The following is a 12581-nucleotide window of genomic DNA, read 5'->3' on the forward strand; positions in this document are numbered from 1 at the left end:
CCGATTTGATTCCCAGTCAGAGCACATGCCTGGGTTGTGAGCCAGGTCCCCGGCTTGGGGTGTGCAACTGATCAATTTCTCTTGCACATTAATGCTTCTCTCCCTCTTTTTCCCCCTCCCTTCCACTTGCTCTAAAAAAATTTTAAAAAATAAAATCTTTCTAAAAATTAAACACACTCCAGCTATTAGACCTTGGAAATGAATAATTGACCTTTACCTCAAGTTCCATATCTGTTTAAAAAGAAAAAGAGTTTACCACAAGGTCAAAGGTCATCATGCTCCTTAATTTAAAAAGTTAAATCCAAATCAAAAGCAAATGCAAAATATCATCTACAGTTGTCAAATTATGGGGAAAAGATCTATTAAAATGGTCTATTTCATTAAGATAAACCATTATCTTTGAGAGTAATAAAACATGAAGTTTTTTAAAAAACAGTATTTGGAACATTACTCAGATTGTTTCATCTTAGCATCTCCTTATTACACCAAGAAAAATATTTATTGTATATAAAATATTTTAGATCCTGGAAAACTGCTATTGAATAAAACAGGAAAGCACCTACAGAGGTGCTTTTATACATCTTGCAATGTGCAATTGCCACCAAACAGCTACTCAGGATCTCTGCTCCACAAATCCCACTAAAAGCCTCCCACAAATTCAAAAATAAGATAGCTAAACACAAAGAAAATCCATCACACTTAACCGAGGCAGGAGAAAGCTGCAAGCCACTCTTGATTATTAACAATATGCATGTCAGCTAAGTGAAAGATAAACATAACTTCAGGATCAATAAAATATTATTTTCCTACTCAGTCTTAATAGAATGAACTTTTAAAAGTTGCTCAGCAAGAATCAAACATAATCATTAAGAACTGATGTACAAAAAAACAAATAGGCCACCAAAAATTATTCTTGGACAATCTGGAATGATCATATATGAAAGCTTAAATTCAGAAGAATATTCCTGAATCTGACCTGGATTTTTTTTAAGCAAAGCATATGTTTTAATCAATTAATAAGTTCACTGAATCAGATTTAATTACTAGTATGAATAAGCAATGAAGGAATAAGTAAGCATCAAATTTGAGAACCAGAATAAATATTCCTCAGGGGGAAAAAAAATGAACACTTATTCCTGCCTTCTCATCACTGATGATTTTCAGTACTTTGCATCTGTACCAACATTTATCTTCAGAAAATAATCCACCATAAATCTACAAAGAGAAAAAGAAAGTAAAATTATCTGGAATTTTAATGAATCAAAGCATGCTAAGTAGATCAGAATAGTGGTTTGCATTTACTAAGCACTTATGCTACATGTCAGTAAGTACTTCATATATAACTTATTTTATTTTTACCACAACCCTGACACAGGTACTTAAGTTTTCACCATTATATACCTAAAGTTATTACCTAGTAAGCAGCAGAACCAGGATTCAAACCAAAGCAATTTGACTAGAGAGTCTATTATGTTCTTCTGTCTATCCACAAAAAGGGGCGGGAGGGCAGGGAGGAAAGATTAAAAATAGACAATTCAAAAAGGTGCCACAAATTAGTGTTTTCCTATTCAGAGATATATGCATCATGTTCACTGCAGTATCATTTACAATAGCGAATACTATATGGAAGCAACCTAGGTGTCCATCAATACATGAATAGGTAAAGAAAATGTGGCACATATATACAATGGAGTATTACTGAGCCATGAAAAAGAATGAAATCTTGCCATTTACAACAACATGAATGAACCTAGATAGTATTATGCCAAATAAAATAAGTCAGAGAAAGACAAATACTACATGATTTCACTTATATGTGGAATCTAAATATCGAAACAAACAAATAAACCAGGAACAGACACATGGATACATAGAACAAACTGATAGTTGTGAGGTGAGGGGAAATGGGCAAAAAGGGTGAAGGGAATTCAGAAGTACAAACTTCCAGTGATAAAATAAAAAGTCACAGGGATGCAATGTACAGCATTGGAAATATAGTCAGTAATATTATAATAACTTCATACAGTGACAGTTACTAGACTTAATTGTGGTGATCACTTCATAAGCAATATAAATGTTGAATGACTATGTTGTATATCTGAAATTAATATTATATTGCACGTCAACTATATTTTAGTTTTAAAAAAAAAGGCATAAGTATCAGACATGAAATCATGCTGTTTTAATGTATGAAGACATAACTGATACAATTAACTGGTCTTAAAACATAAACATTCCAAGCACATGCCACTTAAGTTGAATTCTTGACTACGGTGGGGTCCGTATGTCCTATCAGCCACGAAAGGTTTTTTCACTTTTTACTTTGTATATAAGGAGTTTAAGGCTATTAAGTAGATAAAATTAAGTCTGAAATATCCTTAATACTAAACTTTCATTCATTTTAAATTAGTATTTTAATTTAATAAAGAAAAAGTTTACATAGTGCATGTCAATTTCTCAACCTCAGCACCACCGACGTTTGAGACAGGATAACTCTCTGCAGGGTGGGGCGGAGGGGCGTCGCTGTCCTGTCCATCGCAGCATGTCCAGCAGCATCCCTCTGGCCTCTACCTATACAGCATACCAGTACTCTCTGGTGTGACAACCAAAAAAGGTCCCCACACACTGCCGTAAGTCTCCTGGGAGCAGGCTATACAAAACCGCCACAGGCTGATAACCACTTGAAATCATTCATTCTCAATGGGAAAAAATGTCCCCAAGGGAGTTAAAACCGATTCTTACGGGGTGGGAAGACACTGTAGATATTACAATGGTTTGTAACCCTCCAAAGTTCAACCCTCTCTGACAACCTAAACAGATATACAATGTATCTGTGGTGTTCAAATTTCTTAGGGGAAAGAGACCCATTAGGGGGAAAATGCCTTAAAAGGGAATAACGCTTTAAGTGACAGCGTCAAATTAATTTTAAGCATATCACTCTGAATTATAACAAACTCACAGATTTTAAAGCAAAAGGAATACAAGAGTGTAAAAATTAAAAATCTTCAATTCCCCAAAGCAATAAAGCACAAATCAATTCAAACACACAAACAAATATCTAACAAAACAAACGCTTCAAAGAATACGTGTGTTCAATCAGCACTTGGCTCTGGTTGCCACAGCCAACATTCAACAGGAGGGCAAGAGAGAGCACAAAGGCAGGGTGGCATGGTCCCCTCTCCCAACCATCTTCCTCCATTTTCAAGCAAGCCCCCCAGGTCTAGGAGCAAAACTAGCCGATAATCTGCAGTCCTGCCCAATTTCACACTCTACAAAATGTCACATTATCTTTAGTTAAAACTTTGTAATCATATACTAACAAAATAAACAATCAGAATAAGGCAAGCGGCAGAAATGGTGTATCACTGCAACCCAATCTAGGTAAGAATGGGGACTTGTATCCAGAAATAGAGCTGGGACCCAAGTGAAGTGAAGAATCTGAAGTTATCATAAATATAAGTCAGTCCCAAACAAATTTACTTGTCTTTAGATCATTGTCCCACTGTCCCTGGTCCCGATCTTCTCTTACCATTCAACTATTCATAGAGTATGCATGACCTGCCTACATGGTGCGAGAAAGGGAACCAGTCAATCACTAAGGAAAATTTACAAAGTATAATCCATTCACAGTAATTGGAGATGACTTGAGTAATCATTTACAGTAAGACTATTATTGAAACTTATTTGAATTTTTTATTAAGTAATTCATTTGCATTCAATGGAGAAAAGCAAGTATGCTTTTTTTAACACTATTAAACACAGTCATCAACTACGAGGATGCTTTTTTAAAAAAACCTAAAAACTTTACAAATTGCATTACCTTATCCATTCTGATGTTCAACTCCAAGCTACATTGCTCCCTTCCTCCTAAATTTCTTCTTTTACACATCTTTACATATGCCATTGGGGTTTTAATTATTTTGAAATAAAACCAATAGAGGCACGTTATTAGAAGAAAATCAAAGGATACAGAAAAGGGTAAAGAATAAGATGTCCTTCCCAACACTCTTCAAGAAGCACCTCCTGGAAATAATTTTACATTTGTACTAGTGTTCCATGTACACTAGGATATGTTTATACATTTTTATTTACACAAACAGGTTCATTATATATACACTATTTTCATTCTAATTCCATATCAAAAATACAGGGATCTACCTCCTCCATTTAAATATCCAGGGCTTGGAGCTGGGCAAGACAAGCAAGGCACTCAGCACACAAAAGGTACCAATGCTGCACTTGCATAAGTGCCTCCTTAAACTCCACACAAGGACTCTGTTTTTTTCACCAATGTATTCTCAATGCTTAACGCAGTGCCTGGTACATAGCAGAAAGTCCATAAGCATTTTTGAAACAATAAATTTACTATGACTATAGTTTATACATATTCTAAAATTTTGCCTCTTTCAAATATTAAAAAAATTTCAAAAACTATAAAATTTAAGCTATAGAAAAGATTAACACGACAGATGGAATAATTACATCCAAGAATATGGCTCACCTTTTTTGGATCAAGATTCCCAAAAACTGAATTGGCACGAGGACAAACTTCAGACAGTGAGCAACCAATCTTCATAATATCCTTATTTCTACTGATACTCTAGAAGCAACAACAGATACGGTATATGATTCAGTAAAACATGATTTGATAGTCTTATACAACTAAGGGTTCTACTAAGCATAATATTTAAAAGAGTTTGGAGCATTAGAAATTAAATTCTTATGTCAGTATTTTTTCATAATGCAAATGAGTTCTTTATAACAAATGGGACTAGGCTATAGAAAATTTTTACTTTCCAATGAATTAAAATTGCTTGGAATTCAAACCAAGACACTAAATACTATTAAATCATATGAAGCAGTAACTATAAACAATTGTCTCTGGATTTTATTTTAGATCAAATTCTAATTGCTCAAAACGGATAGCATATTTTGGTGTAATGACATGAGTCTTCCCCCATATTTGTTGTTATGTAAAGGAAACATGTAAAAATAAATTCCAAATGTACACATTCCTCTGTACACAAATACTTAATCTAGCTAGTAAATTTATTTCTCACAGGGTCATGGGTTAACAATTTGAAACTACTTTAGGTATATACTAGGATTACCCAAGTGTCACAAATGTATTGTAAATAATGAGAGCAGGGAGAAAGAAAATTAAAGCAGGCTAAATAACCCTACAGCGTTAGATTAGAACTGGAAGGTATCAGAATGAACTCATATGTGTACGTATGTGCATTATATATGTTAGTGTGCATTCATGCATATATGAAACACATAGAGATAGTAATATAGATGTGTATGAGTGGGTTTTTATGTACATATCTTTCCTAGCTGTCTGCTGAGAGGACCTTGAAGCAGTGACACTCCAGTACCAACACACATGCCTAACGTCCAGATCTTGATTTCTAAGCACCACTCTCCAATGAAAGGAACCAGGGTTCCTTGGAGAGGGGTTGATTCCAGGGCTAGGAAAAGGGAATAAAAAATGATCCTGTAGTATCTGGTGGTGCCAGAAAGTAACAAAAAGTTCAAAAAAATGGGGTATGTTTAAAGGATACAATAACAAACATGAACAATCTCCTAATGGCCAAAGCTGTAACAAATTGAACTATAAAATAATGACGACAATATTTGATTATGTCCCATGGACTAAATACCCACTGTCCATATTAATATAAATAATCAAATAAACAAATAATGGTAGGGAATAGACAGCTGTTCCTTACAGAATCCCAATTAATAAATGCAGAAGGAGTGAGCCCTGACTGGTGTGGCTCAGTTGGTGGGTCACCAGCCCGCAGAGTGAAAGGTCACCATTTCAGTTCCCGTCAGGGCACACGGCTGGGTTGCGGCCCGGTCCCCAGTTAGGGCACATGCAGGAGGCAACTAGTCAATGTTTCTCTCACACGCTGATGTTTCTCTCCCTTCCTCCCTCTCTTCCCCTCTCTCTAAGAATATATACAATCTTTTTTAAAAAAACAAAATAAATAAATGTAGAAGGAATGAGGGAAATAGAAAATCATCATTAGGTAAGCACCATATTAAAAAATAATAAAAGTTGTGAGTAAAAAGTTGGAGAAAAACAAGATTAGTCCCAATGTGGCTCCCTCTAAAATATTTATCAATTACACAGGTCAGCTTTAGCTCAAGTAGTTACTTCATCATGGCAGTCACTAAAATATTTATCAATTACAAAAGGAAAGACGGTTACTTTTCAGTGAAGAAACCCAGCATTTACCACCATAACAAAGTGGATCAAGGTTAACGTCAATAATAAATCAACATCATGAATCCCCAGTATGATGCGCTGAGCAGCACACAACAGCACTTCTGCAACATTACTGCCGATCTATGAGAAACCACTAAACACATTCAAACAGTGGGATACTCCATAAAATAACTGACCAGAACTCATCAAAAAATGTCAAAGTCATGAAAAACAAGGATAAATAAAGGAACTATCAAAGGTTGGAGGAGACTAAGAATACAAAACACTGAATTAACAATGTGGGTTTTTGAATTGGATCTTGAACAGAAAAAAAAGACAATTAAAAACTGGAGAAACTTCATTAAGGGTTATAGTTAGTAATGTTAATTTTCTGGCCACTATGACCACTATGTTTATGTACTATGTTTATGTAAAATGTTAGCAGTAAGAGAAGTTGAAGGGTTATAAAAAAAGTCTCTGTGCTAATTTTACAACTTTCCTGTCTAAAGTTATTTCAAAATAAACAGTTAAATATATATATATTTTTAAGTATCTCAACAAAATGTTCAATAAGGTTAGAGAGGACATGATTATCTCTGATGACTGAAACACTGAAAGAGCAGATCCAAGGACACCATAATGAACGTCAGTATCACTGTACAGTAAAAAGGGGAACTGAATTAACACTGACCCCAAGGCATATTAGAAGTAGCCTGTATGAATAAAGCCCTGAGATTACCTAAGATCAGAATACATCAAAATATTCTACATTAGACTTTGTAGCAATGTAGATTAAATAAATTAAAGCTCTTTTTTTCAAATAAAAGGTGGAAGTCCAGCCACTGTTAATATAACCAGAATGGTTTGCGCAGCATCGATGTAAACTGGCAGCCAAGGAGAGTGGACTAGAATGTGCACGTGTGAACAATGATGACTTCACCGTACTGGTCGGTGGGGGCAGTAGATGCCACTGAGTGAGCACATGTACTGTGTAACACCTCACATTCAAAATGACCGAGTGAGTAGAGCAATGACTCTGCATCACATGTTGTGTTAAGCTTGAACGTTCCTCTGCGGAAATTATTCAGGTAATTCTGAAAGCTTTAGGGGACGATGCAATGAGTGCAGAGCAAACAAAAGTGTGGCACAGACACTTCAAAGATGATCGAGAATCTGTTCAAAGTGATCCATGTTCTGGAAGGCCAGAAACAAGCAGAACACGTGACAAGCAGAATGCTGAATGTGTACAGGCTGCAGTCAACAAAGATTGGCAATTGACAGAGCAAGAACTAGAAGCTGACCTGGGGATTCCAAAAACAACTGTGCCCGAGATTTTGACACAGGACCTTGGCATGAAACGTGTCATGGCAAAATTCGTTCTGCAGCTTCTGCTTCCAGAGCAGAAGGAACATTATGCTGCAGTTGCTTACAACTGGATTCAAATCACTACCAATGAACCAGATTTCCTCAAGGTGATACCCAGAGAGGAATCATGGGTCTACAGCTGTGATCCAGAGACTGAGGCCCAGTCGTCCCAATGGAAGTCACCTGGTTCTCCATGTCCGAAGAAGGTGTGTCAAAGTCACAGCAAGGTCAGGACCACGTTAACTGTGTTTTTTGATTGGGAAGGCATTGTCCATCACAAGTACACACCTCCAGGCTAAACAGTTAATAAGGAGTACTACCTCAATGTTTTTTTGTTGGTTGAGAGATGCAATAGAACAAAAACGGCCGCAGCAATGGGTAACTGGTAATTAACAGCTTCATCATGACAACACGACCACTCACGCACCACATCTCATGCAGTTTTTTTGATAAAACATCAAATCGGCCAGGTGACTCAGCCCCCTTGCAGCCCAGATCTGGCACCCTGCAACTTCTGGCTTTTCCCAAAACTAAAATCGCCTTTCAAAGGGAAGAGATTTCAGACCATCATCAATGAGATTCAGGAAAATAAGACAGGACAGCTGACAGTAATTGAGAGAACTGTGCACGGTCCCAAGGTGCCCCTTTGAAGGGGACTGAGGCATCATTGTCCTATGTGCAACGTTTCTCTTATCTTCTTAAATAAATGTCTCTATTTTTAATATGACATGGCTGGATGCTTTCTGGACAGCCCTCAAGCCTTAAACTATTTACTAGCTAAGCTTTTACAGAAAACGTTTGCTGACACCAAATTTCAAACACATGAAAAAAAGAAAGATACCTTGTTAATATAGTTGTGCTGATTACATTTTGAAATGACATTTTGGATGTTATAAGTTAAATAAAATATACTTATTAAAATGGACTTCACCTGTTTCTCCTTACTTTTTATTAAGTCATTTAATTTTACTTATGAAAGAAATATGGTACACATATTTCTACTGGGTAGCAGTGGTCTAAATAGAAAATCTTATTTAAGCTCATAAATGTTGTTCCTATTTAATGAACTTAAACATCATTTATCATCCAACCTGGGACACTGTTGAGAGTGACACAGATGCTATTAATACAAAGGGCATAGAACCAGAACATGCGGGCACTTTATAAAATATACATATACGCAGAAACACAAATTTGCCACAAGGTTTCTATGAATAGGACCCTTCTCCAGTGTTTTCTATACATATTTAAGAACTCTGGGTTAATCACATCCTTCTACAACTTTTCTTCTCATAAATTCTATTTCCAGCATTTTCAGTTCACTCCACCCCCCCCAACAAAAAGCTCTCATGCTGAAGAGGTATGAGAAATGTCATTCCCTTCCCTCCATGTGTAGTTCACAAAATTAGAAACTAGTGAGCATTTGTGTTCATTAGAGGGATTCACCATCTTAAATTCTGGAACACATGCACTTTGGTGCCTTGCTTTGTACTTAAAATTGAGTAAACTTATCTGACTTGAAGCTTGGCAATAATAATGTTTCATTACTGCTTCCGATTTTGTGATGAGAAAAATACTGTATCTCTAATTCAAAATTAAGCCATTAGAAAAATGACTGAGATTTTTAAACTTAGTATCTTTCAAGAAACAATCTTACAAAATATCACTAGATGGAGCTGTAACTTCACAAATAAAAGTTTCTCAGCATCTTCAGTAATTTACGCAGCCTAGATGGTTGGTGTCAAATTGTGTGTAATTCGGGAACCGCATTGCATTCTTTTCTTATACTCAGTATACTATGAATATTACACTCATAACTCAGGTAGTAAGTTCCAGCTGTAGCCATTTGTCTCCTAATGCCTGTGTCAAATAGCTATCAATAAAAATTAGGAATTGAGAATGACAATTTTATTTTTACTTTTGTTTTTGTTGGGGAGGATCCGTGTTAGTGGAGGAAGCAATGGGAGAGGAAACACCAGGCTGCTATTTACCTGGGCCCAAAATGTTACTGCATCTTCTACATGACTTCCAACCACATCTTCAACTAAAAACCAAATCACAATGCAAAGAAAATTAGAAATTAATCAAGATCATCTATCTTTTACATCCAAAAATAATTTTTAGTGTCAGTACCTTTATTGGAATGTGTATCTTCATCCATTTGGACAATTTCTGAAAAACTAAAACAATGCAATGTCTTGAATTAGGTTCTAATAACATGTCCATTAACACTGAATAAAGATTGAACCTAATGTTCAAATTCATGTTTTACTCTCGTTATCAAAATTCAAACTCTATATTAAAAAAGACCTCAAAAATGCTTGTTCAATAATTAATTCTTTTCTTTGTTTCTGGTATATAGTATTTTGCAATTCATCATATACAAACACCATCTTTGAAATTATCTCTTTAGGCAAACTTTTACAAGTTCACACCGAAGTGGATAATTCATACAAATTTTTTACAAATGGTATGATTTGTGTCATTGCACATGTTATTTTTTTAAATTTATTTTTAGAGAGGAGAAGGGAGGAAGGGAGGGAAACATCAAGGTGTGGTTGTCTCTCAAACGCCCCCTACTGGGGACCTGGCCTGCAACCCAGGCCTGTGCCCTGACTGCGAATCGAACCAGCGACTCTTTGGTTTGCAGGCCAGCACAAAATCCACTACGCCATACCAGCCAGTGCAAATCATGCATTTTTTGATGAAATACGTAAGTCAATACTTCATAACAATGCCTAGATTCTTTTAAAATAATTGATGCCCTGCCCTGCCAGCTGCGGCTCAGTCCATGGGAGCATCGCCGTGGCAGAGGCCTAGGCTGCAGGTACAGTCCCTGGTGGGGCACATGTGAAAGGCAACCGATCCCAGTTTCTCTCTCACGCCCATGTTCTCATTCTCTCTCTCCCTCTCTCTCTCTCTCTCTCTGCCTCCCTTCCCCTCTCTCTAAGAAAAAAAATCAGTAAGCTTGTCTTTAAAAAGATTAAAATAATGGATGCCCTCCCAAAACAAGAGTAGAACTTCCATAAATTAAACCAAAGGAAACACCACAAATATACATATCAATAGAATAAATGCTTCAGACTGGTCATCAATTTTGTGTAAAAGGAACAGTGGTTTTGCTTTTGAAGATATTCTGCAATTAATGACTTGCAAAAAGAATCAAATGTTGCCCATTACCTCAAAAGTAATTTATATTACATAATATACTTCCCCAATGGCAAAACATTTCAAAATAAATGCCTATTAGCTTATAATTTTAACCTTAATAACTACGATATTGCACTTCACATGCATAAATGTTAGCTCTTTGAAGGAAACTGAAAATATAGATTTAAGAAAAAGTTATCTAAGAACATCACTATTTGAAAGTTTAAAATGCTCCCTGAACTAGGAAGAGTAAAAGGTTAACTCTGTGTCACAGGAGGTAAAAAAAGCTCATAAAAATTTTTTAAACTTTATTCTAATTTTTGTTAGTTTAAAAAAATTTTTCACATACACTAAGCAGCATCAAGACATCTTCAAAACAAGGATTCTTCCTCCAATATTGATCAAAAAGTAATTTTTAGATTGAGCAAAAATGTTGTAAAACCAAGTTGGAACCAGTTTAAGGAGACCCTGGCTTAAATTTGATTTTAAAAAAGAAAGAAAAGAAAGAGAAAATCTTCACTGTGGAAACCCCACCACTCTCCAAAGCTATTTCTGAAAAAGTTAAGTCTTAAAACCATTATTTTAAGAAGCATCAAAACGACTTTTCTGAGATGACTACGAAGAAACTCACACAGCGCCCACTTTCTGCTACCCCGGATTACCAAACGGCACTTCTAAACATCCAATTCACGTCAAGGATCTGGAGTAAGCCAGTCCAGGTCTCTCCTTGACAAGTACTTAGAGATTTTGAAGTTTAAATGGCACAGAAGAGCGCGTTCCACCCATTGTCACCAAGAACCCCCAGGTCCGAGTTATCTGCAGGCCAGGCTCGTCTCTTGGCCCCGAAGTCGGAAACTGGGGGCCTGGCACCCTCGAAGGTGGCCCGGCGGCTCGGCGGCGAAGGCAGGCCAGGACATGGCCTCGCCACCCGGGGAGACCTAACCGGCAACCAGGGGTCAAACTGTGGTCCTGTAAGTGACCACCACCGCACCTATCAGAAGGACTACTACTGACCTCACACTTTCTGCCACAGAATCCCTAGGAAAGTGTCCCCAGCCCCACATGCTGGGCCCTCGGCCCTCGGCCCTTGCCCGCCACCACTGCTCACCGTCTGCCAGCCGTAGCGCAGGCGCAGAGACTTACCCCGCGAGCCTCGGCCGCTGGTGCTGCACGCGGCCCTTGGGAGCACCGCCCTGCGCCATCATCGCAATCAGGTGGGCCGCTGTCCCGCTCACGTGGCCGCAGCCGAGGCCTGGGGCCTGCAGCGGGGCACGCGGGGCGGCGCCACGCACGCGGAGAGCCGCGCGCACAGGTTGCGTGCGCGCAGGGGAGTTATGGGTGGGGGTTACCCCTTACACCCCCGCAATGACAGGTTGCTTTCTCGAGGCTTCAAAGAACGATGTCAGGTAGCAGCGTGAATTTCGTGCGCTTTCCCAATTTGTTCACGCTGATTCAAATTTTAAAACAGCGAAATTAGATGAATCCCAACATTCTTTTTTACAGGATGGAAAAGAGAAAATGACGCTGGTAAATGAAAATGTGGACCAACCTCTGTCTCTTATGTTGCAACTTTTTTCACGGGGGCCGCGGAGTGGGGATTAATATAGCTTAGGTGTCCGGTTATATGCTGATAATACAATCTGTGGCAAGTCTTGGACAACAGCTAAAATTATCTCTATTAATGTAACACCTTGATTGAAAGATAATAAACTGCAGCATTGGAAGTGCACAATTTTGTAAGAGCAGATATACATATACACTGTTGAAATCATCCTTGCAATCAAGAGAGAACAATCATTTTCTTTACCTCCAAAGTTTCCTCATGCACCTTTATAATACTTGGCTCTCCAAC

At 37.6% G+C, this 12581-nt stretch overlaps 1 protein-coding gene across 1 annotated transcript in view; it reads right to left on the reverse strand.

Annotated features, from left to right (window-relative positions):
* Positions 1–9755, reverse strand: part of STK31 (serine/threonine kinase 31) — a 63800-nt gene extending 54045 nt beyond the window's left edge. Inside the window, exons 1-4 of the mRNA XM_054564007.1 lie at positions 9713–9755; positions 9571–9623; positions 4502–4600; positions 1141–1215 (exon numbers count right to left, since the gene is read on the reverse strand). Coding sequence (XP_054419982.1) covers positions 1141–1215; positions 4502–4600; positions 9571–9623; positions 9713–9740 — 255 coding nt within the window. The 5' untranslated portion in view covers positions 9741–9755. The remainder of the gene's footprint in view (positions 1–1140; positions 1216–4501; positions 4601–9570; positions 9624–9712) is intronic.
* Positions 9756–12581: the final 2826 nt, after the last annotated feature.

This window comes from Pteronotus mesoamericanus, unplaced genomic scaffold (assembly GCF_021234165.1).
Source record: "Pteronotus mesoamericanus isolate MK-2021 breed Mesoamerican mustached bat unplaced genomic scaffold, CSHL_Meso_final scaffold_85, whole genome shotgun sequence".
Classification (NCBI taxonomy): Eukaryota; Metazoa; Chordata; class Mammalia; order Chiroptera; family Mormoopidae; genus Pteronotus; species Pteronotus mesoamericanus.